Source organism: Quercus robur, chromosome 2 (assembly GCF_932294415.1).
Source record: "Quercus robur chromosome 2, dhQueRobu3.1, whole genome shotgun sequence".
NCBI classification, from domain to species: Eukaryota; Viridiplantae; Streptophyta; class Magnoliopsida; order Fagales; family Fagaceae; genus Quercus; species Quercus robur.
The window spans coordinates 87,929,015-87,955,278 of NC_065535.1; the positions used below are offsets into that span (position 1 = coordinate 87,929,015).

Below are 26,264 nucleotides of genomic sequence, written 5' to 3' on the forward strand. Positions count from 1 at the left end.
AGGTTCAAACCCTCCAAGAAGAAGTTTCACACGCATATACACGTAGATTAAGTTAGAGTAGAATTTTTATCTTGTATAAAAAAATAAAAATAAATAGACATTATCTATGGGTTATTCTTCTTATAAATTTAAATTGAGTTAATAGTTGAAATTGATTTGATTGTGAATTTTTTACATTTTCATAATTAGGCTGTCCTCGGGTTGGTCTGGGTTGGGTTTGTGCCCAACCCAGAACTTGCCCGACGGAATCGGGTGGCAGAAAATCTCACCCATCATCGACCGCCAGAGTAGTCAGGTCGGGCGGATTAGACCTTCAATGAGTGGTGGACGGGTCGGGCAGCGTCATAGATCTGAGAAAATAATGAGAAAACAGTGAGAAAAATCAGATCTGGCAAAAATCTCATTGGATTCTTTGAGATTTTGCTAGATTCGGCGAAAATCTCACCAAATTCGATGACATTTTGCTAGATTTGGTTAAAATCTCATCGAAACTACGTGAAATATCGTCGGAATTTGGGTTTTTTTCACAAGATCTGGAAAATTATCGCCGAAATCTAGGCTTTTTGCTAAAATCTGAGTTTTTGTCAATTGGTTCAGGTTTTTCAAGTTTTGAGGGAGGGAAATTGAAATTGACTTGCCGAAGTTGGTTTATGGTGGTGAAGACCCATCGCCGACCATCCGATGGTCGGGTTGGCCAGCGTTGGATCAGATCCGGCCGGTTTCTTCCGGTGGATCAAGTCTTTGGATGAGTTTGGACCACCCTATTCATAATAATCTTTTAACACGTGCTTCTTTTATCAAATAAGCTAATTGTTAAAATTTAAAAAAGAGAGAAGGTCAAATTTACTTAATTTTGAAAGTTGAGGAGCTAAATTAGACAATACTAATAGTTGAACAATTAAATTGAAATTTATTTAATAATAAGAGAATCTAATTAGTAATTTAACTTTTAAAAAAAAATGAAAGAGGGGGTTTTAACATGTAAAGGACTTATGTATGAAAATTGTATTCTAAAAATCTATCTTATGGTTATTCCCTTTGATTTTATTTGTTTTGGGGATTTTCTCAGGTTTTATACATAATGGTCTATTCTGCATACCAAATAAAATAATTATTAAAAAAAAGTATTTGAATAGATCAGCCCCACTTGAAGACTTGTTGATCGGATACCGTAAAATAAAACACACAAAGGCCACACTTTTTAGAGACCTTTGTAATAGAATTTTTCAAGGACTTTTGAACAAGATAAATACCTTCCGTGACTTTTTGCTTGAAAAGCTGGGGGACTGGATGCAAATATTTTGTCTTGTCTTACTTTTGGGAAAAACTTTGGTCTCACCCTAAAGAATGGTAAGTTGTTGATTTGAAATTTACTTATTTATGCTCATTTGTTTAGAAAACAAGTTATGTTTATATCTAAGTTTAGGCTCAACTATTAAACAAGTCAAGTTTAAGCATAATAAATGTTCAAAAACATTGAGTTTCAATTAACTATATATAATTATATTTTATACTCATCTAAAAATATATTTATATAGACTTGAAATTGGATTTTGTAAATTTGTAAATAGGTTTATATAATATCAAATTATTATTTCTAGTTTATAGATAATATAATTAGTCCATTTGTAAATTAAATTCATTGATTTGCGAAGGAATAAAAAATTATAATTTTAATTTTAATAATATAAAAAATAAATAAGTTAATCAAGTAGTTTGTGAACATGTTCAAGCTTGTTTGACAATAAAATGTGTGGGGCCCAATAATTTGTGGCCTTGGCCCATTTTTACATTGGGGCCCAAGGCCCGAGCCGAGGAGGGATATAGCCGAGGACGTGTAATAAAAGTCCAAGCAGTCTTGAGACATAGCCGAAGATGATTCTGTCCTCGGCATATCCGAGGTCCCCCTGAAAGAAATGACAAGAACGGTATAGGAACAGTTTTGGGAAAAACCTAAAATATCTATGTTAATAGAGAAAGGATTGCTGGACAGTATGACGACCAAGGACAAAGGGAAAGCTGTCATTACTGCTATTGAATACTCTGCACCTGACAGAACCATGCTCTTCAACTTTTACAACCACCCCCAACCACTTTGGGTATGGGCTAATGGGACAAGTATCAGTCCTAGAAAGTCGAACCTACACGTGGACGTTGGATAAGGGATACAAGCTAATATAAAATGGGGAAGTAAGCAATCTGGGGAAGGGGCTGGGAAAAAGGCCAAGAACCAGAGCCTCCCAGATCGTATCGAAGAGAAAGACTCCTCGAAGCGAACCTGGCTTACTTTTGTATGAACACCATGGTTAACCACCGATCAGTGACCAAGGCCTAGCCTTTTAAACCCACGCTCTACAAATGATATTGTTTGGACCTTTTTATGTGCGAACCCAACACTATTTCGAGGTCGTCACGAACTGAGTCCTTACAATTGGCGCCGTCTGTGGGAAGGCTTGTGTGTTGGCACAGGCGGTGGGTTGAGAAAGTCCCCCCATTATTTCCAACAGCCGGTTGTAGTGTCCTAGCATAAAGTTCCACTAGGGGCTACGTTTCTTCAATAGGGGCTACGCTTCGAAACATCAGTAGCGTGGATGGTTTTAGGGGCTTGGCCGAGGAGCTAATCCCCCTAAACCAATGTCCCATGCCATAGCTGAGGGGTTAATTCCCCCAACTACTTAAAAATCAAGTTTTGGACAGAACCAAGGTATTGCATGGTTCTCGGACTCAAACCTATGGGGAAACCAACTACTTAAAAATCAAGTTTTGGACAGAACCAAGGTATTGCATGGTCCTCAGACTCAAACCTATGGGGAAACCAACTACTTAAAAAACAAGTTTTGGACAGAATTAAGGTATTGCATAGTCCTCGGACCCAAACCTATGGGGAAACCAACTACTTAAAAAAGCTAAGTTTGAACCAAGGTATTGCATGGTCCTCGGACTCAAACTTATGGGGAAACCAACTACTTAAAAAAGCTAAGTTGTGGACAGAACTAAGGTATTGCATGGTCATTGGACTCAAACCTATGGGGAAACCAACTGCTTAAAAAAGCTAAGTTTTGGACAGAACCAAGGTGTTGCATGGTCCTCGGATTCAAACTTATGGGGAAACCAACTACTTAAAAAAGCTAAGTTTTGGACAGAACCAAGGTATTGCATGGTCCTCGGACTCAAACCTATGGGGAAACCAACTGCTTAAAAAAGCTAAGTTTTGGACAGAACCAAGGTGTTGCATAGTCCTCGGACTCAAACCTATGGGGAAACCAACTGCTTAAAAAAACTAAGTTTTGGACAGAACCAAGGTGTTGCATGGTCCTCGGACTCAAACCTATGGGGAAACCAACTGCTTAAAAAAGCTAAGTTTTGGACAGAATCAAGGTATTGCATGATCCTTGGACACAAACTTATGGGGAAACCAACTACTTAAAAAAGCTAAGTTTTTGACAGAATCAAGGTATTGCCTGGTCCTCGGACCCAAACCTATGGGGAAACCAACTACTTAAGAAAGCTAAGTTTTGGATAGAATCAAGATATTGCATGATCCTTGGACTCAAACCTATGGAAAAACCAACCACTTAAGGAGAATTCTAAGTCGCTCAGTCCTCGGACCGAATACCAGAAAAGACTAAGGCTATGAAGGTCATTAGGAAGATGGCGAAACACCTTAGTACTCGGCGACCCGTGTGGGCAGTTCATTTTGGGTTACATATCCTCGGATGATTACCTCCTGCACAGCACCGAGCATTCAGCCATTATCTCGATCAGTTTGGGGTATACAACCCTTTTTCAGGTCGGCTCTATTGTGCAAGATAGTTTCAATAAGCTCAGAATAATATCTTTTTCTTAATAAGGGTTTCTGCCCTAGATATCGTTTTTTCAGGTCGGTATTATTGTGCAGGATAGCTTCAATAAGCTCAGAATAATATATTTTTCTTAATAAGGGTTTCTGCCCTAGATATCATTTTTTCAAGTCGGCACTATTGTGCAGGATAGTTTCAATAAGCTCAGAGTAATATCTTTTTTCTTAATATGGATGTCTGCCTTAAACATCGTTCAGAATATAAAAAGAAAAAGAAATCATATGATAGCACATCTATTCACGGCATAACTATTGCAGAAAAGATAGAATACACAAAATAAAGCAATGTTGACTTTTATTAATATAAAGAAGTAGTACAACGTACAATGAAGGGTTTAAACAAGCCTCTACAGGAAACAAATTACAAAAGCAAGAATTAAAAAAAAACAAACAACAACAAGAGGTCTTTCTAAACTCTGTTCCAGTAGCAATCATATTGAGAGGATGACCCCCTTTGATGGAAGAGGAGAAGAAGAGGAAGAAGTAAAAGCACCAAGATGGATCTGGTGATGAGAAAGAAGAAGAAGGGGAGGCAAAATGAGGCACCAGTAAAGGAAGAGATGAGGAAGTAGGGATACTGAGTCCCTGCGTCAGTCCTAACTCCTAACACGCTGGTGCCATATTAGCTATGCTCATAGGAGAGCGGGTGGTGCTGATGGTGAGCAACCCCAGCTCAATTGCACCAAAAGCTTGATACGATTAGCTCCTACTTCGGATTTTGACTGAGGAAGGATGAGAAGTATCTTGAGTCTCTGCGAACCCTGCCCTGATCGAGCCATCTTAAGTTTCGAAGGGACATGGTGCTTTTGGAAAGGATGTGGTCTCTTCACCCCCGCTTCTGCCTCAGACATGTCACACTATAAGCTTTGACTGTGCTGATAAAGAAAACTTTGAGCACAGCTTGAGGTTCAAGGCTTTAGAAAGTTTAAAGGGTCTTTATGCGAAGGGAATACCCTCTCATCTGGCTTCTTATATGGAAGGTAAGTTCAGTGGCATTTAATCCGTACAGATTTCCAAGAAGATCTGCAAACGAGATCGTGTCTGTTCAAATTCCCCAATGTCATCTATAACCGTCAGGTTTGATCGGCCTCATAATGTAAATCTATTAAAGATGCGCCTCGTACTCTGTAACGGCAAGAGCGCACCGTGTGAAAATCTAGACGAATGTCTCGTAACTCGGCGCATTTCCTAAGTAGATGAAGAGACACCAACATTAACGAAGGGCAGAGCTAAATGAATTGAAATAAAGGCTTGGCATCACCAAAACCCTCCTCTCCGACTAAGAGGTCGGACAACAGGATTTTGAGGGGCTATTGTGGGGCCCAATAATTTGTGGCCCTGGCCCATTTTTACATTGGGACCCAAGGCCCGAGCCGAGGAGGGATATAGCCGAGGACGTGTAATAAAAGTCCAAGTAGTCTTAAGACATAGCCGAGGATGATTTTGTCCTCGGCATATCCGAGGTCCCCTTGAAAGAAAGGGCAAGAACGGTATAGGAACAATTTTGGGAAAAACCTAAAATATCTATGTTAATAGAGAAAGGATCACTAGATAGTATGACGACCAAGGACAAAGGGAAAGCTGCCATTACTGCCATTGAATACTCTGCACCTGACATAAACATGCTCTTCAGTTTTTACAACCACCCCCAACCATATTGGGTATGGACTGATGGGATAAGTATCAGTCCTAGAAAGTCGAACCTACACGTGGACGTTGGATAAGGGATACAAGCTAATATAAAAAGGGAAGTAAGCAATCTGGGTAAGGGGCTGGGAAAAAGGCCAAGAACCAGAGTCTCCCAGACCGTATCGAGGAGAAAGACTCCTTGAAGCGAACCTGGCTTACTTTTGTATGAACACTATGGTTAACCACCGATTAGTAACCAAGGCCTACCCTTTCAAACCCACGCTCTACAAATGATATTATTTGAGTCTTTTTACGTGAGAACCCAACACTATTTCGGGGTCGTCACGAACTGAGTCCTTACAAAATGAATCAAGTTTGAATTGTAATCTTGTTTGGTGGTAAACTCAAGCTTGACTTGTGTTCAAAATAAAATTGAATAAACAAGCTTGAACTTTTAATATTGAATCAGCTCGGCTTATTTATAGCCCCACACAATATATCATCTCAATAAATTGTGAAAAAGAAAATTGTGTCAATAACTAAATTAAAATTAAATACTCTTGCAACACTGTTAGATGAGAGATCTATCGAGAATGTACGGAATACCTTTTGATTTTCAATTGATAATATTATTGTTTGATGTCGATAGAAGCAAATGGTAAAATTTTCTCTTCTAAATTACATGACACTGTTAAGTCTAAATGATCCTATTATAATTTCTTTTAAATTTAGAGGCATCAATTTGCTTATAAAATTAAGAAAACGGAAGGTTTTATTTTTATTTTTATTTTTATATATATTTATTTTGACTTTCTTTCTATGCATTATGTTTGATATTCTTTAAATAAATGATTTGATTCAGTTTTTATTTATTAATTTATCAATTTGCGTTCCTTTTTTTTTTTTTTGGGAGAAGTGCATTTCAGATACAAAGTGCTTTTCCAATGGGTCCCATGCATTATTTACGGGACCCATGAACTTTTTTTTAACAAAAGTTTTATTAAAAATGAGTCTCGCGATACTATTTATATATTTAAAAATTATTTTACTACAGTGTTTTCAATTTTCAACAAAATAAACGGTATCCAAATGGAACCTTAGTATTTAAACTTAAGTTCTATTCATGAAGGATATTGACCAAGTCAATGGATTGAAAGTTGAAATTGAATTAGTGACTTGTTCATTATTTTATTTGATTTCATTGTTCATATACATATATATATATATATATATATATATTTTGAGTAAAATACTATTTTAGTTTATAAACTTTACTAAAAGTTTGTTTTTCATGCTTAAACTTAAAAAAAAGTTATATTTTCCCTTAAAATTTGTAAATTCTTTTTTAATAGTTTAAAGACAAAATAATAATAATAAGAGAACTTTTTAAATAGTTTTGAGATGAAAATTAAACTTTTGGTAAAGTTCAAAGATATAAAGTAAAACATTTTTAATAGTTTTAAGGTGAAAAAATAACTTTTCAATAATTGAGGGATGAAAAACTAATTTTTTAAAATATAATGATTAAAAATAAAATTTTGATAATATTTTAGGTCCAAAATAATATTTTATCTTTTTATTTTTTATTATTTTTATTACCACAGATATAAAGGAAGACAACCGTGAGGTCCGTGACACACAATAGACCTGGTTTACCAGACCCCATCTCCCAGCTGTCCAATCCATCCTCCCCGAGATGGATATCCTATCCAGATTCCATATTTGGTGCAGTGCAGGCACCACTTGTGTTCACAAATACATTTCTACCTCCTTTTTTTTCCACATCTTGCATCGTGTGAACTGAAAATGAAATATTCTGTCTTATCTTTGAATAATCATATTCTTCATATGTTCTTCATCCTCCACATGACCTTTCATTCAATCATTCGATTACTCCATCAATCAAGTTATGAAATTTTTTGTTTCTATATCATGTTGATGTCAAAATATAATACTCTTTGGAATAAAAATTCGATATTTTTTTTTATCATATCTTTTATTATAATTAAAAAGTCAATATTTTTTTATTTACTAGTTGAGGATAGTTTTAAAAATTTGTATTTCTTTACTTGGAAAACAGAATTGTTGAATAATGTGTCCTCAGCAATATGATGAGGAAGTATCCAATAAGTTATAGAGTCAATATGGACTATCAGCAAGCGCACAGAATGGGCCAGAAGGGCAAAATGTACAGGCATCTGTAATTCTATTGAGATAATCATTCACTACATGAAAAACAATGCCTAGTACAGTTCAGGCACCACGACAAATTTGTTAGTGATATATGGTCTGTCTACCAATTTAGTGCGTGGATGTGACTGACCATGTAATGAAAGTCATTACATAGGCGATTGCAGACTGTAGCCATTGACACTGCAGAAAGACCACCCAACCTTCAAGAAATGTATCTGATAGCTCTGAAAACCACCTCAAAATTCCTGAATTAATATTGCAGAAAAAACCCCTGTTATGAGCTCAACAATTGTATCAAACATCTCCCAAAACTGCCTCAAAATGCCTTAATTGACAGGCAAAGCTAAGAGCTATTACAAGTTACAGCCACAATCAGTTCAAACTAGAGTCAAATGACACTGCTTCAGAATTACACAGCCAGCAAAAATAAGAAACAACATCAACCATATTGAGTACCTATATATTTTTTTTTGATAAGTTTTATTGATATCAAAAAAGGGACACCCTAGTACACAGGGAGTGTACAAGGGGTCAACAATTCAAGTACAAAAATTACAAGAATCAAGGAACATATTGAGTACCTACATTAAAAGAATTGCGCATTGATTGGGAAGTAAACTTCAGGAAACAAAAGGGACCAATCTATAAAGCTGAGAAAATGTTTGTTTTGGTAAAAGATGAAAACTTCGATAGTCTCAGTTTGATTACAGAAGTCTTTACAAAAGAAAGCTACAAGTCTAAATATGACAAGATAACAGATTGCAACCCAGAGTGTGACAATCATATTAATTGGCAATAAAAGTCGCCTTACTTTTCATATACTGACACAGTGACTTGGAAAGAATGAAAAAAGAAAAAAGAAAAAAAAAAAGAAGCAAGGACAAGTGATTTATACCTTCCACTTTAAATTTCTTCAATCCACATTAAAGGATTAAGTATCATGCTGTGTACATCAAACAGAACTTGTAGCAGATATCTTGTCATTGGTGATTGAGCTCATCTGCAATTGTTTTTCTAGCCTTATTGCATAGTTCTTCTGGATCACTTCCTTCTATAGGCTTATGAATAACAACTTCCACAGAACCTAAATTTAAGATGCCCTCCATTCCTGCAGGCATGATTTTGCCAGTTCCCTTAAGGGTAATAGGTACTACTGGCACTTTGGTTTTTGCTGCAACACTGAATGCACCTTTCTACATATCACCATCAAAAAAAAAAAAAAAAAAAATATAATCAGAGAAAACTAATAGAACTCCTGAATCTCCCCTCAAGCATAGTTTTCATAAAAAAAATTGAAAGTAATGCAAATTGAGAGAGGAGGAGCAGACTGGAGCCAAATAGGAAATAATTACTGCATAAATTGAAATTATCTAGAGATTGTTCACTTCAACTTTGAACTGCCATGGGGGTGACTTTTTAAATGCAGCAAGAAAAAGTACTAAAGCATGTCAAAGTACACATGTGTTATAAATATGATAGGACTCTAACCTATCTTCTATTTTGGTTGTAGAGAAAATTAAAGAATCAAATTTTTTTCTTCCTTTTTGTTCATGATCCTCAGCAACTAGACACTACAGGTGAGTTTCCGGTTCTTGTTTCCCTAAATGACCATATCAAATCAGCCCCAAAAGATTCCTGATGTGAACTCACCTTGAAAGCACCCAATTTTCCATCTTTACTCCGTGTTCCCTCAGGGAAGAAAAATACAGAGGCCCCCTTCTTTGTAAGATCCATGCATCGCTTAAGGCAGTCCTATATGAGAAAAATCCCAAAATTCAAATCTATAGTTTCAGATCAAGACTAAGTTTACCCAGACAGGAAAAAAAAATTATGATAAAACAGTTGTGGTACATTTCCATCTGACCTAGACATGCCAAATGAAGACAACTGCAATGAGAAACAATGTGAAAGAGTAAAGGAACTACCAACTGGCTTTTGCTGTCCATGCGCTTCAAAGGGATGACACCCAACAAAAACATGGCCCACCCAATAATGGGATAAAGGAATATTGAAGTCTTGCTGATGAACTTAAAGCTCCTTCCAAGAGTGAGAAGAGTATAGATGTCTAAAAAGCTCTGGTGGTTGGAAACATATACAGCAGGAATATCAGAAGGAGGCAGATTCTCCAATCCCTCATACTTAATTTTTATAAATGGAGTGACAGTTAAAGTTGCCCAAATTTTGGCAATGAAATGCTGAGCTTTTCTTCGGTATCGATCAAACAAGAGTACAAATGGATGTACCACCAGCATCAGCAGAAACAGAAAGATGGCAGTGAAAGCAGTGACAACATAAAAACATATTCCTCTAACTTTTGAGCTCAACTTATGTTCTGCACTTCAGAGATTTTAAAAGGAAATGGATTAGGCTATAAGCTTGAATATAAAGATGGAGAGTGTCTGAAAAAGGCGGAAAAGAAAAACCTGATAATGGGTAGCTGGCATCAGGGTACCCTGTTTCAGCAAGTTCAGATCTTACAACTATGTATCTGGACAATCTATTTTTATTGCAGACTTTATTATTAGAATAAGTTCTATTCAACTCTTCTTTTGGCTTAGAATAGTTCCACGGTACGCCGCCATCCTTCCTTGGAACACATGAATACCTACTTTGAGCAGCTTTTAAAGAAAAAGAGCACAGTCAAAAAATTTAAAAGATTATGGCCACTAGATAAGGGATCAACTAAAAGAAGGAATAACAAACAGTTTGATACATTGTCTATAAAATCATGAAGATATATCAATAATTTGAGCAAAAACTTTTTATGTGGTCATATTTAAAGCCAAAAAATAAAAAACAAATGAAAATTTCAAGACATTTTTTGGCAAGGATTGGGACCAACATTGATGATTTCCACCACCCGCAAAAGCACAGAAAGCAGGGAATCAGCTAATGAGGATAAGTAACAAAGTGGACATTTTAATCTGCTGTTCAGGTGACAAAGTAGAGTAGTTTGTAAGGGGAACGAATAGGAAGGACAATTGTGGGCTTGGGGCTACATTTTCTTAAATGGCAGTTCTTGGAAGTGCATCCATATGAAATTAAATATATATTCTTGTTATATGATCACACAACATAAAAATGAGAACATAAACCACACGTCATTATTTCTACAACCCATTACTGTAATTTTTAATATCACTCAACTCAATTAATCATTAACCCCGACTAATTGAGGTCAGCTATGTGGGTCCTTTTAAGCCACTCAACCATATCAAGGGAAATTTTTTATAATATCACTGATTTCTAGTCCAAGAACTAATTTCATGATCCAGGTGGTTAAGCAAGAGATGGAGAATCGGCCACATCACCAGTAGTAAACTTTCAACATAAATCTTAAACAGTTAAAAAATGCCGCAAGTCATTAATCATTTATTTGGGCACGAAGCATATTTATAGTGTGCTTATATGATAGAGATACATTACTCACAGATGGTTGAATTTCTCAAAACTGCCCGTTTATGTGGAAAGCAATGGGGATTAAGTCCTCTGTAAGTGCACGATTGCTGAAAGAAGGATCAAAAGCAACGAAATCATAAAACAAATTTCACAGGAAATAACAACAGCATCAAAGGCAGAGGAAAATTTCCATTTCTCAAAGTCGCTAGATAAATGTTTTTTTTTTTTTTTGGGGGGGGATAACAAATTTTATTAAATAAGGCGATGTGTACTATAGACGCACACACAATTAAACTCTAAAATCAAAATGATCAATTAAGTCAATTGCACAAGCCATGCCTACCTATGCCATGTCTTCTTTCAACATCCCCACCAAAATATGTGACAAGCTTGATGCTTTAGCAAGACGATTCTGGTGGAAACCTAAGGCTTTGGATGGTAAGTTTGTTGCTTGTAAAGCTTGGGACAAGCTTTGTCAACCTAAGTGCAAGGGAGGCCTTGGTTTTAAAAAAGCCAAGGATTGCAACAAAGCCCTCCTGGCAAAATTAGCTTGGACGGTAGCATCAAGGAGAGACAGTCTCTGCATGAGAATCCTAAGAGCAAAATATAAAGTCAATCATGATTGGCTACACAGAGATCCTCCTAAATATGCATCTCTAATCTGGAAAGCCATTGAAGGTGCCAAAGAGATCATAGTAAAAGGAGCTTGTTATCTCATTGGTGATGGAGTCTCAATCAATATATGGAAGGATCCATGGGTCCCCTGGATCCACAACTTCGTCCCCAAACCAAGGATAGATATTTATGCTCTCTCGCCTCTGACAGTTTCATAGCTTATTGATTGCGAATCTTGAAGTTGGAGAGCAAGCTTGGTAAAAGAATTGTTTGAGCCTACCTCAGCCCAAGCTATCCTCTCACTCCCAATTCCCTTCAATTCGAGAGCTGACAAACTAATCTGTTTACCTACTTCCAAGGGAGCCTTTTTGGTTAAATCTGCCTATCGCACTTGCACCAACCAAGCCAATAACAATAACCATCCCAAAGTGCCATGAGGAAAGCTGTGGAAGTTCAAGGCACCTGAGAGAATTAAAATACTATTATGGAGAGTAGGTGTTAATGCTCTGCCCACTAGAGAGAACCTGATGTCCAGAGTTACTGCCAGTGATCCAAGCTGTATTCCCTGTGGCAGTGAGATTAAATCATGCTGCCATTGTTTGTGACCTGTCCAGTAGCTCGAGCACTATGGCATTCTACCTGCTGGGGTTTTAAAACAAATGAAGCTAATCTCACCACATGTGAGGACATCATCATGTTGGTTTTGAACCCACCTAAGACAGCAAACTCCTCTGTAACTCAATGGTCAATTTCTCTTACCATGGCATTCGTGCTAGAAGAGATTTGGAGCCTGAGAAATCATAAATTGCATAACAGAGGTAATATCGATATTCTGAAGGCTAGCAGGCAAATTCAAGCCAAATCTTTGGAGTTTCAATCCTTGATGGCAGCTGAGAACGGTAAACTAACAAGCTTATCCCACTTGACATGGGAACGTCCCCCTCGAGGCTCGATCAAGATCAATACTGACGCAGCAGTCTCGGATTCAGTCACTGCCTTAGCTGTCATAGCTAGAGACTCTAATGGTAAGGTTATGAAGGTTTGGGCTAAATTGCATGAAGAGTGCTCCCCTCTCCAAGCTGAAGCTACTGCACTCTTATGGGCGGTTCAGATTGCTGCTAGCAAGCAATGGAGCTATGTCATTTTTGAGGGTGACTCTAAAGTTTGTTTTGAGCCCTTAATTCATAGAGACCTCCCATCTGATTGGTCCATAAGTAACATCATTTGTAATATTATTAGTATCTCCGATTCTTGTCTTCGTTTTAGTTTTCGATGGGTTAAGCGGGTATGCAACTCTGTGGCTCATACAGCAGCAAAGCTTGCTATACGCTCCAACATGTCTTTTTATTTCAATAATGATAATCTGCCTGCAGAACTTGTCTCTGCTTGTAAGGTAGACTATCCTCATGTTTCCCTTGTTTAATGTCAATAGACGATTATCAAAAAAGAAAGAAAAAAGAAAGTAATCCTGACACTGACATCCACTCAAACAAAAATATGAAAAACAACAGTTTTAAGGTCTAAAATAGTCGTCTCACATCCCACAATGCTTAAAGTGTTTCTTCCCCCAGTTTCAGTTCTAGTCCTTCTATGAAACGGTTTAGTAATAGCCTATCATATAAAGGCTTTATTATATCCAACAACATTGATATCTAGCAGTTTATTTTTAAGAGGGTAGTGTCTACCATTCTTTGTTTCTTGTTCCATTCACTGTTTTAACACCAAACAGCCATCAAAACATATTCAAGATCCAATCTTTTTCATTACCTAGACCCTTCAACATCAATCAATGAAGGCTTCAAGATCTCATCAAGAAATCTAATTTAGTGCCGAATTCCTAAAGATCCTACATAATCATTCTAGAACAGAACTTCTCAATTAACCAAAATCTCTAAAAAAGCATTTCAATAATTTTTCTTTGATAAGTAACTAACTAAAAAGCAATTCATATTACAGCAACTAACAATTGAAAGCTTATTTCCGATCAAGAAAACCTAGTATTATGCTTGGTTAGTGAGAAAATGAAGAAATCCAATAAAGTCAAACTTCCGCTAACACTGACAATTTCACTCATATCCTAATATTCTCTTTTTTTCTGAGCAAGCAAACATAGGCTAAGGGTAAAGCGTAAAATTACCGGCAAAAAAGATGAAGCAGTGGAAAGCCTCGAATCCTTGTAACCTGAAATTTGAAGCAACAAGAACAAGAGAGAGCAATTCAGTTCAGTTACACACAAAGTGTGTGTGTGAGAGAGAGAGAGAGAGAGAGAGAGAAAAGGAGCGTACCAAAACGGTGTAGTATTGTAGTGGAAGAGTGGGAAACGACTTCCATAGATAGAAAAGAAAAAAAAAAAAAAAACTGTGTCTCAGTTGAGAAAACGATGTAGTATTCTCCAAAAAAAGCGGGGCTGAATTGTGATTGCAAAGTTCCTTATCTTCTCGCGTGTGTTTGTCTTGTCAATCAGAAAATTCTCTGCTTTTTTCTGTTTGGGTGTGTTTGCGAGTTGGAGTTGGCGTGGGACTGACTAGGATTACTCTCTAGCTGTGTCTTCTTCTCCAATGCACCCGCCTGCTTTTTTTTTTTTTTTTTTTAATTAAAAAAAAGAATCTTTTTTGACAAATTAAAAAAAAAGAATCTATTAATATTAAACAAAGAAAAAAAAATTGGGTGAAAATAAAACAATGAACAAGAAATTCATTAAAAATATTTAGAAGATAATAATGAAAATATTCTTAATCAAATAAATATTATTTAATTAATATTCAAATACAATAAATAAAATAAAAGGTCTCACTTGAAGTTTTTGCTTTATTGGCCTCAAAATTGGTTGATACATCCTGGCGCTCACTAACAAGGAATACTCAAACATTACTGCTATGCCACTTGCCATATTGGCGTTTTGTGTTGAATGTATCATCGATCTGTTTGTTTCGGTCAAAAAAACCTTACATAAAGATAATTTTTTTGTATTTTGCAATGTTTGGTAATGTGTGGCCCAACAATATATGGGCCAGGCCCACTTGTTCACGGGAAGCTTTAAGGCCCAAGCCGAAGGAGGTGGTAGTCCAGGCTCATTAGTGTAAAGCAGAAATGGGCCCAGAGAGGCAGCCGAGGACGGTGCAGCCCTCGGCTGGTCCAAAGCTCCACCAAGAAAAGGGGCAAAAGCGGCATAGGGACAATCTTAAAAGAAAATCTGAAATATCTAGGAAAGGCTGCCCTTACTGCCTTTCCCAGACTGAGTTTTGCACCTAACAGAGCCGTGTTCTTTAGCTTTATCAACTACTCCCAAAGACTCGGGTATGGGACAGATGGGACAAGTATCAGTCTTAGAAAGGATGACCCTACACGTGGACGAAGGAAATTGAACGCATGCTGGTATAAAAGAAAAAATATGTAACCTAAAAGGAGGCTCCAGTCCCACTAGGAAAGGGAGGGTTCCTAAAGTGAATACACCTGAGCCATGTATGAACACCTTAACAAAAACCACCGCCGGGTAAACGCGACTTAGCCTTTCGATCCCACTCTCTACAAATGATATTGTATGGGCCCATTCACGTCCTGACCCAACTACAATTTTGGTTCGTTCTGGAACGTGACCCTACAATTGGCGCCGTCTGTGGGGAGGCTTACGTGTTAGCTCGAACGGTGGTGAAGTTGAGCTTCTGTCGAACAAAGGACTACGAGGGTGCCTTTGTCACCGGTGACACATTGTTGCTATTCCAACATAAGTTCCCACTAGGGGCTATGTTCCACGGTGTCAATGACATGGGCAAGTCTAGGGGCTTCAAACATCAGGCTAGCTTCCCCCACCTTATTCGAGGAGCTAAACCTTCGGAAGATAAATAAATAAAGAAGAATACAAGTTTTGGACAGAACCAAGGCCTTGTATGGTCCTCGGACCCAAGCCTCTGGGGAAACCAACTACTTAAGAAGAGAATACAAGTTTTGGACAGAACCAAGGCCTTGTATGGTCCTCGGACCCAAGCCTCTGGGGAAACCAACTACTTAAAAAGAGAATACAAGTTTTGGACAGAACCAAGGCCTTGTATGGTCCTCGGACCCAAGCCTCTGGGGAAACCAACTACTTAAAAAGAGAATACAAGTTTTGGACAGAACCAAGGCCTTGTATGGTCCTCGGACCCAAGCCTCTGGGGAAACCAACTACTTAAAAAGAGAATACAAGTTTTGGACAGAACCAAGGCCTTGTATGGTCCTCAGACCCAAGCCTCTGGGGAAACCAACTACTTAAAAAGAGAATACAAGTTTTGGACAGAACCAAGGCCTTGTATGGTCCTCGGACCCAAGCCTCTGGGGAAACCAACTACTTAACAAGAGAATACAAGTTTTGGACAGAACCAAGGCCTTGTATGGTCCTCAGACCCAAGCCTCTGGGGAAACCAACTACTTAAGAAGAGAATACAAGTTTTGGACAGAACCAAGGCCTTGTATGGTCCTCGGACCCAAGCCTCTGGGGAAACCAACTACTTAAGAAGAGAATACAAGTTTTGGACAGAACCAAGGCCTTGTATGGTCCTCGGACCCAAGCCTCTGGGGAAACCAACTACTTAAGAAGAGAATACAAGTTTTGGACAGAACCAAGGCCTTGTATGGTCCTCGGACCCAAGCCTCTGGAGAAACCAACTACTTAAGAAGAGAATACAAGTTTTGGACAGAACCAAGGCCTTGTATGGTCCTCGGACCCAAGCCTCTGGGGAAACCAACTACTTAAAAAGAGAATACAAGTTTTGGACAGAACCAAAGCCTTGTATGGTCCTCGGACCCAAGCCTCTGGGGAAACCAACTACTTAAAAAGAGAATACAAGTTTTGGACAGAACCAAGGCCTTGTATGGTCCTCGGACCCAAGCCTCTGGGGAAACCAACTACTTAACAAGAGAATACAAGTTTTGGACAGAACCAAGGCCTTGTATGGTCTTCGGACCCAAGCCTCTGGGGAAACCAACTACTTAACAAGAGAATACAAGTTTTGGACATAACCAAGGCCTTGTATGGTCCTCGGACCCAAGCCTCTGGGGAAACCAACTACTTAACAAGAGAATACAAGTTTTGGACAGAACCAAGGCCTTGTATGGTCCTCGGACCCAAGCCTCTGGGGAAACCAACTACTTAAGAAGAGAATACAAGTTTTGGACAGAACCAAGGCCTTGTATGGTCCTCGGACCCAAGCCTCTGGGGAAACCAACTACTTAAAAAGACGATAAAAGTTTTGGACAGAACCAAGGCCTTGTATGGTCCTCGGACCCAAGTCTCTGGGGAAACCAACTACTTAAAAAGAGAATACAAGTTTTGGACAGAACCAAGGCCTTGTATGGTCCTCGGACCCAAGCCTCTGGGGAAACCAACTACTTAAAAAGACGATAAAAGTTTTGGACAGAACCAAGGCCTTGTATGGTTCTCGGACCCAAGCCTCTGGGGAAACCAACTACTTAAAAAGACGATAAAAGTTTTGGACAGAACCAAGGCCTTGTATGGTTCTCGGACCCAAGCCTCTGGGGAAACCAACTACATAAAAGGAAAACTGTGTTACATGGATTCTCTAGCTTACCCTCGGATCCTCAACACTAAAGGGACCAGTATGGAATGGAGTAACGTGTTTCCAAAAGCATAACTGAAGTCATGCAATGCTCGGTTACTCCCTCGGATGAATTATTTAGAATTTGTCGTCCTTAGACAATATTCTCGCGCTTATTACAGAACGTTCAAACGCTATCTCGGTTAGTTTCCTAAATTCAACTTACCATGAGTTATTATTATTATGCCTGATAGTGTCGGTAGATTAGAATTAGTTGGATTGTGTTTCAAGAGTTCTTGCTTTAAATACTGTTGAGGGGAAACACCCACGCGGAGCACACCAACTCACAAAGTAGTGTTATCAAAGGAACAGCATTCAAAACAAGTAAAGAAATCGCCATTTTTTTTGACTAAAGCAAAGGAATAGTACAGCGTACAATGAAAAGCTAGAATCAGTTTGTGTCAAAGCTCACTACATAACCAAAAAGAAAGGAAGATACAAGAGAATAAAGTAAAGCCGAGGAAGTAGATTAGAGGAGAGGTTGGCTACAGCTCCAAGACCTTGTTCTTCCTCAACGCTTTCACTTGCCCACAACTCAAACAGCAAAAGAGACCCAACTTGAACCTGACACCGCTGAAGGAAAGGTGCAGGGAGTTGGAAGTCGAGGGGCTTTCTCTAAATATTCGCCCGCCACAAGGCAGAGGCGCTGATGACGGAGAATCTTTCTTCTGACACACCAAAGTTCTGGTATGAACAGAACCTGCTTCGGATTTTGACTAAAAAAGGGAGAGACATCCTTTCCCCTCGATTGAAATGGAGTACTCTCTTGAACTTATGCTTCCTGTGCCCATACCTCACCATTTTCAGTCTCATAAGGGCACGGTGCTTCGATGGCGGAGAGATTTCTTTCTTCCCAACCCTCGCCTCAGACATATTGTGCTAAGGGAGGACAGCACTGAGTATAGGAGCTGTGATTTGGGAGAAAACTAAAGAATTGGTGTGAGGATGAAGTGACTTTCTCTCCTATTTATTAAAAGAGATAAGGTGGTGGCATTTAATTCACGCAGCGTCCCAAGGAACGCTACGGACAAGATGGCGTAGGCTCAATCTCCAACGCCACCTGCAACCAGGGGATTAAAGGAGTCTCTGGAAGGTGCACCTCGAACATTGGGACGCCAAAAAGTACTAAGTAACCAAAAACTACATAAATACCCTATAAGTTATGGGCCAAGTGAATTCGCGGCCCAGGCCTGATCTGCATGGGAGCCCAGGGGCAATGGCCCACACCAAGGAATAACTGTTGCCGAGGACAACTTCCTGCTCGGCACCTCGTGAAATACCTGAGGACAGGGAGAAGCTGAACTCAAAGAGTCTTGGACAGAACCTAGGCCTTGTATGGTCCTCGGACCCAAGCCTATGGGGAAACCAAGTACTGAGAAAACCTAAGTTTCGGACAGAACCTAGGGTTTGCATGGTCCTCGGACTCAAACCTATGGGGAATCCAAGTAATGAGAAAAAATCTAAGTTTAAGACAGAACCCAGGTGTTACGAAGTCCTCGGACTCAAGCCTTTCAGGAAACCGACTACTCGAATGGGGAAGGTTCTCGGCTCAAATACTGTAAAAGGTTAAAGCCAGTGTGTTAAAAAGATGGCGAAACGACCCAACTTTCATTAACCTAAGGAAACTGTCCATTTGGCGAGTGAAATGTCCTCGGATAGTTATTTCCTACACTGTATCGAGCACTTAGTCCTCATCTTGGCTAATTTTAAGGTGAGTTTCGTTCCTCACTGGTCGGCTTTGCTATGTTAAATAATTTTATTAAAGTTATGGTGACACCTTTTTATTAACAAATATTTCAGCCTTAGTTGTCATTAATTTAAATGCTATATTATTGAGCCGAGCAGCATGTGTAAACTTATAAAACATAAAAACAGAACATGCGAAATAAATGAATAGCAACTTTTATTAATATGGAAAATTGTTACAACGTACAAAGAAGGGCTTAAACAAGCCTCTACAAAAGGTGAACTGCCGAAGCAGCAATAACCACTGCAATACAGATAAGTAAACAGTCAGGTGCCTTTTAAACTCGCCTTCAAAGCTTCTCCAATCTCTGCCTCAGTACTGTTCATATCAGGAGAAGAACCTTTTTTAGAAAAAGATAAAGGAGAAGGAAGAAGAATTGGAACACATGGAAGCACTTCAGCAAGCTCTTGTCACCAAAGAGCACAAAGGAAGAAGAAGATGGAGGACATGAGCAGAAGATGGAGGAGATGAATGAGGAAGATGGAGGACATGAGCAAGAGAAGGAGGAGAAGAAGAGGGAAGAAATGAAAAGAAGGAGAAAGGAGCAAAAGAGAGAGAAAGAAAAGCCCCAGGATGGAGCTGGTGGTGGAAAGAAGAAGAAAGAAAAGTAAAGGGTGGCGCCAGTGAACGAAGAGAGGAAGAAGCAGGGGCATTTAGCCCCTGCCCCAGTCCTGACTCCTAGCACACCGGTACCACATTAGATATGCTCGTGAGAGAGCGGGTGGTGATGATGCTGTGTGTCCTCGGCTCAGTCACGTCGAAGGTGCGACGTGACGAGTTCCTGCTTCGGATTTTGGCTGAAAGGTAGGCAAGACAAATCTTGAGTCTCCGCCATCCTTGCCCCGACCGAGCCATCTCGAGCTTGGTCAAAACAAGGTATTTTTGGGAGGGAGAAGGTTTCTTCATCACCTATAACTGTGGCGAACGTATTACGAGTCGGGATATAATCAAAGGGTAAATGTAAATTCTGGGAAGAATCTAAGGACTTCAGTTTTCTGGGGGATTAAGGGATTCATTTATGGAAGAAACAACTCATGTCCACCCACTTTATATAAGGGACGAAGAGGATGGCATTAAATGTGTTCAGATCTTCAAGGAAATCTGCCAGCGAGAATGCGCCTGTTCCGCTCCCCCACGTCATCAGTAGCCATTGAATTTGAGAAGTCTCGTGAAGGGAAAACATTAAAGACCTACTTCGGGTAGCCAAACGGACAGAACGTATCAAGGCTAAATCAAGAAGGATATCTCGTAGATCGGAGCGTTCTCAGGGCATTTGGAGAATTGCCAACGCCAGAGAAGGGTCGAATTAAATGAGCCGTAATAAAGGCTTGGAGTTACCAAAACCTCCCTTTCCAACCAAGAGGTCGGACAGCAGGGTTTTGAGGGGCTATTGTGTGGCCCAACAATATATGGGCCAGGCCCACTTGTTCACGGGAAGCTTTAAGGCCCAAGCCGAAGGAGGTGGTAGTCCAGGCTCATTAGTATAAAGCAGAAATGGGCCCAGAGAGGCAGCCGAGGACGGTGCAGCCCTCGGCTGGTCCAAAGCTCCACCAAGAAAAGGGGCAAAAGCGGCATAGGGACAATCTTAAAAGAAAATCTGAAATATCTAGGAAAAGCTGCCCTTACTGCCTTTCCCAGACTGAGTTTTGCACCTAACAGAGCCGTGTTCTTTAGCTTTATCAACTACTCCCAAAGACTCGGGTATGGGACAGATGGGACAAGTATCAGTCTTGGAAAGGATGACCCTACACGTGGACGAAGGAAATTGAACGCATGCTGGTATAAAAGAAAAAATATGTAACCTAAAAGGAGGCTCCAGTCCCACTAGGAAAGGGAGGGTTCCTAAAGTGAATACACCTGAGCTATGTATGAACACCTTAACAAAAACCACCGCCGGGTAAACGAGACTTAGCCTTTCGATCCCACTCTCTACAAATGATATTGTATGGGCCCATTCACGTCCTGACCCAACTACAATTTTGGTTCGTTCTGGAACGTGACCCTACAGGTAACATTAGAAAAAATAAGTTAAAAGAAAACTATTTTTAGTTGATATAAAAAATATTATTTATTTTTAGATTATTTTCCACTATTTTTTTTGAAAATAACTCAATCTTTCAGTAAACTAAGTAAAGAAAGTTAAGAGATTGTTTTTCAACTCATTTAAAGTACCAACACATAGAAAAATGAAATAGTTTTATAGATTTTTTTTTTGAAAAATAACTAATTTTCTAGAAAACATCATTAATAAAACAAACAAAATGTAAATTCCACATTAAATAGTGAGGATAAAAATGGGTAATTAATATAACATCACTGACAACATTCTCATTGCGCTGCCCAAGGTGTTATCTCCCCCCACATTTTGGTCATTGTCTATTGCTTTGTCTCTTTTACACTTCCTCTATGATATGTTCTCTCTTTCTATTTTTCTCTAATGTGCATAGGTTTGAGTTTCATTAATAGAGCACAGTCAATACTGAGCTAGGCCATGACACAGAGTCCACAAGTTTAATCAATTTTAACAATATGATTTTTGCATACTCCAATACAAAGAAAATCTCTCCATTATTGAATATGTCATCCCGCAAATGCTTAGTAATTTGCATAAATAAACATCAGAGTGTGACACAAATCAAATATATAGTTATCTTACACAAACTAGAAGATAAGATTGCTCTGAAAATATACATTCAAAGGTAACAGATCAAAAGAAAATAAAATCAGATCCAAGTTGCAGAGAATATCATCGGCCCAGCAAGGCGACACAATCCTTCTGTACTGTCTGCGAAAGGTTGAAATCAAAAAGCTCACACCGTATAGGCATCTCTATCTCATAGAAGGGATTCTTCAACACATAATCTGTGTACAATTCATAGATGACTTTCAAGAGAGCTTCCATCTGCTGTGTCCCAGGCTCACAGACCACAAAGAACTTTGTCCCTGCCAAAGAAGCAATTATTCTTTTAAAGTAAAAAATTTCCAGAGAGAACATCAAATACATGCTCATTATTTAAGAGAAACTCAGGTTAAATTTCACTTCCAAAGTGTATAGTACATTGTAGTAAAACCCAATCATATTCCTATACTCATGAAAGAGCATTTCAACTTAATATCGTGAAGCTCACATAGCAGACACAATGAGCCCCATATAAATGCAAGAGCAAAACATACCAGCATTGAAGCAGATGACAAATCTTTAATAAAGTAAATATTATTATTGGCTGATTTCAAATTATACGGATAATATCTAACTAATAGGTTGTTACAGTAAAAAATTTATGAATGCTATAGCAATCAAAATTTGACCAAAATTAAAATTCAGAAGTTATGAAGTGGACCTCATATCATGCATCTTACCCTGTTAACAAATGGTAATAGAACAAACAAAATTGTAGACATAATCACATAACAACAGTTCACTATGAAGTAGAGCATAGGGTAAAAGAGCTCTCTTTGATATGGAAAATTGCACTAAGACCCCCGAACTTTCATGTTGTTGCACTAACACCCTCCTCTCTCTCTTTTCAGCCAATTTTGTACAGTCAACTTTGATACTTTATCAAATAGGCCCCTTATGGCCTTATGTCAATACTCCATCCATTTGGGGAACACATGGGTCCTATGTGTGCCTAGTCTTTTGGCACCAAATTGTGAAAAAGGGCCTGAGGGGAGCACAGAGGAAACCATCCAAAATGCGAAAATCAGGTCTGCCGTGAAGAAAAAAAAACTCATGAAACAAAAGTGAAGAAATGAAGAATGAAGAAAGAGTGAAGAAACGAATGAAGCTAGATCTTCATTGAAATTATTGCTAGTGAAATTGTCACCAGCCCTTTTTTGAATCCCATTCTCAAGGCACGTTCTCTATTTTCTCAATCTTTTTTTAATTTTTTTACTTTTTTAAAAAATGAACTTTTATTATCTGTTTGGTTAGTGGGGAATCACTGACAGCTTTGAAGACTGTACTGACACCTCTTCCTTCTTCCATGGACAAGAACGCTTTTTAGAATAACGCTCACATTGTCTGAGAGGCCATGACCCTTTGAATTTTTTTTTTTTTTGGTAATCCATGATTGTGAGGAACCCTCAAGATTTCAGGTCTGTGAATCAAAATTGTCGACATATCTAGGTTAGGAGCTGTGGAACCTCCAGAATTTGTTTGGGTTTTGTTTTTGTTTTTTGTTTCTTGTACAGCTATATGTCGGAATTCTGGATGGATTAGAGTAAAGTGTGGAAGAGATTGCTAACTGATAAGAAGGTGTTTGAGTTTGTTTAACCCTGCAAATAGTGAAGAAACATGCTATTTATTCAAATTTTAGAACAAGGTGTTTTTTATTTTATTTTATTTTTTTTAAAAGGTGGCGTGGAATTGTATACCTGTTTTAAGTTTAACTGTATACTCCATGGGTCTAGCTTCATTCAATTCTTCACTTTTTTATTCGTCCTCTGCCCATTCTTCGTTGCTTCACATTTGATTCATGCAATTTTGTTTTTTTCCTTCACAGCAGATCTAATTTTGGCATTTGGGATGGTTTCTCTATGTTTCCTGCCTTTTTTCATGATTTGGAGCCAAAAGATTAGGCATATGTGAGACCCACATGTTCTCTCCGTTAGAGAAAGGACAGAACATTGACAGAAGGGACCTATTTGGTACAGAGTTACCATACCAAATTAACTGGGAAAAAGAAGAAGATAAGAGGGTCTTAGTGCAATCTATCCTTTTTTGTGTATGAGTAACTCCTAAAAGTTTTATCATGCTCAAAAGTGGCTCTTAATCCACCGACATCATAAGAGGTGATCTCATTAGTGAAAAAGTAAACAGTTGGAAGCTCAAATCTCCCTTGTTCTAAAATATCATCAACACTCCAATTTTCCCTCAATACTTGAAAGGAGATCCATAATGAACTGATTTCACAGACCATGGGATAAATAAACAAAAAGCCACCATATTGTCATAAATATTTGATATCAACTTGCAATATAAAGGTTGCTAACTCAAATCTTTATTTTCTAGCATTTCAGAGCATAAATTTCTCTATACAATTTAGTTTCATTTCGTTATAATCATAAAAATGGCGGCAATGCTGGACATAAATTCACGTCTATCAATGTCAAAACATACCAGTCCACATCCATGGAGGCTTACCAGATATGCAACATCTAGGTACAAATAAGTCTTTTTAGCTCTTATATGCACAAGTATAAAATATTTTCATATCTTGACACTCTCAGAATTACAACCTTTTTTGTTTAGATCAGTAAAGTTGTGGCCCCAAGGGACAGGTACAACCTTAAAATTACTATGCTTAATACAAAATTGTATGAGTAACAAAAACATAACACTGATATGCAACGATTTGTTGAGGCTTATTAGATTAACAACATACAGGTTAGCAATAACTATGCTTAGCTTGTAGTATCCAAGTCATAATTTTTTTTCACATGTTCAAGGGTGATAAGTTAATATCGAAATGTACCAGTGAGTGATTGGAAGCAATGGAGATCAAATGTATCAGCTTCGAGAAGCTCAATGCCCGAACAACCTGCAACTGGCGATAACTGCTGAGAGATTGCGTGCATCGAGTGCCATAAACTCGCAACCCGCAAGCTATCATTTGTGTCCATCCTTCCAGCAGACCCATAATCCTAATTGTCAAACACACACACAGATTTCATCAGACAAGCCCTATTTCCAATTAACAATATCCACTCTTTTCCAGGATATATCCATCAGTACTACCTTCACACACACACAAGTAACAAGTTTTATTAGAAAAATAAAGAACACCAAGTACAGTGGATTTATGCTAGATGTTTATCACATCTAAAGCTTTAAAAGTACAATGATCAAGAAACTAATATAAGATTGAGAAAGAGATACTCCACGAGGCTTATTATGCCTTGACATATATAAACAGGATCAATCTACAACTACTGTAACTCTTTACAAGTGTAATTCTACTGGAAAATTGGAATTTATCCGGGAAAGGAAATAAATAGCCACTCATTCATCAGACCCATGATCCAAAGTTTCTATTTTTTTTCAAAAAGAGAAAGCTAAACATTTCCAATATTCAAATCACTAACACACTGCTTTTTTCCATGGTAAATCGGAAAAAAAAAGTACCACATACCCATCGGTTTGATTTCGAGTTGCAAACTCCTACAAGTGAAAAGGCCAAGTCTTTCTCAGTCCCCAAATTCCATTTGGCTCGTTTTGTTTTTCCCACATTTTCTCAGCCACCCAACATAGCATATACAACCCCATTCAGTTTTCTATCATCTCCACATTTTCAGTTTTCTATAAGGTAAATGTTTGTGTATATAAAACCAAAAAAAAAATGAAACTTTCTCGGGAAACAAACTGAAAATTATATACAAAAATACATAAAAATTTACCTTGTAGAAAATCAAGCCACCTGATTTGTTGATGATGTAGAGGCTGTAAATTGCTGCCATTTCAAAGGGCAATTTGCGAATATGATAAACTGTTGAGAAAGATAAATCAAGAAGATCGATGATGAAGCAGAAAAATGGATTAACTTTGCAGGGTTAGATCCGAGTGCTGTTTCGTAGAGTGGTAGATGGGACTCAGGAATTGAATAGAGAAAATGATATACTTTATGCCTTGAGGAACATCTGGCCTATTAGCTCAGCTGGTTAGAGCGTCGTGCTAATAACGCGAAGGTCGCAGGTTCGAGACCTGCATGGGCCATTCTATCCAGTTTTTCAAAATTGTTTTACAAAATTGACTTTTGTCGTTGATACAAAAACGTTTTACAAAGTTTTTATTTTATTTTAATTCTTAACAATAATACCAATATTAATATAAACACATCTTACAATATTTTTTTTTAAATTCTTAACAATTTTTAAAAATTTTTAATACAAGAACATTTTACAATATTATATATGTAGGGATAGGGGCCCAAAATTATATATTGGCCCTTGGGCCTTGGGCGAGGATGTAGGTTGATCCGAGAACGAATAAACAGTGGTGAGAGTGCTAAGCTCAGAGTCCAGTGAATAAGTTGCAAAATGGAAAGGTTGGAGAAATTGGTTCGAGGAGGAGTATCTTCTCGGATGAACAAAGTATAGATCAAATGTATATCTTATCGTTCAAGGTGACCTTCCAAAAAATTCCACTAATAGGGACGTGCATTATAAACATACAAGAGAGATGGAAGCTCAAAAATGTCTAGGAAAAGGCTACTGCCACAGCATTAAATAC

The 26,264-nt window shown here is 38.3% G+C and overlaps 2 protein-coding genes and 1 non-coding gene across 3 annotated transcripts; 1 reads left to right on the forward strand and 2 right to left on the reverse strand.

Moving 5' to 3' along the window:
* Positions 1-7,657: 7,657 nt before the first annotated feature.
* Positions 7,658-14,263, reverse strand: LOC126715633 (1-acyl-sn-glycerol-3-phosphate acyltransferase BAT2, chloroplastic-like). Its single transcript, XM_050416342.1, has 8 exons — positions 13,981-14,263; positions 13,833-13,876; positions 11,112-11,187; positions 10,105-10,299; positions 9,607-10,013; positions 9,332-9,433; positions 8,577-8,874; positions 7,658-7,926 (listed from the first exon to the last, which is right to left on the reverse strand). Exons 1-7 carry the CDS (start codon positions 14,024-14,026, stop codon positions 8,662-8,664), a joined length of 1,083 nt encoding a protein of 360 aa, XP_050272299.1. The 5' UTR covers positions 14,027-14,263; the 3' UTR covers positions 7,658-7,926; positions 8,577-8,661.
* A 7,319-nt stretch (positions 14,264-21,582) lies between these two features.
* Positions 21,583-25,650, reverse strand: LOC126715634 (uncharacterized). The gene is made up of 3 exons (XM_050416343.1): positions 25,433-25,650; positions 24,511-24,679; positions 21,583-21,976 (listed from the first exon to the last, which is right to left on the reverse strand). The coding sequence occupies exons 1-3, from the start codon at positions 25,490-25,492 to the stop codon at positions 21,780-21,782; spliced, it is 426 nt and encodes a 141-aa protein (XP_050272300.1). The 5' UTR covers positions 25,493-25,650; the 3' UTR covers positions 21,583-21,779.
* Positions 25,651-25,674: 24 nt separating this feature from the next.
* On the forward strand, positions 25,675-25,748 carry TRNAI-AAU (transfer RNA isoleucine (anticodon AAU)). Its single transcript has one exon. It is a non-coding gene; the product is annotated as a tRNA-Ile (tRNA).
* The last annotated feature ends 516 nt before the right edge of the window (positions 25,749-26,264 follow it).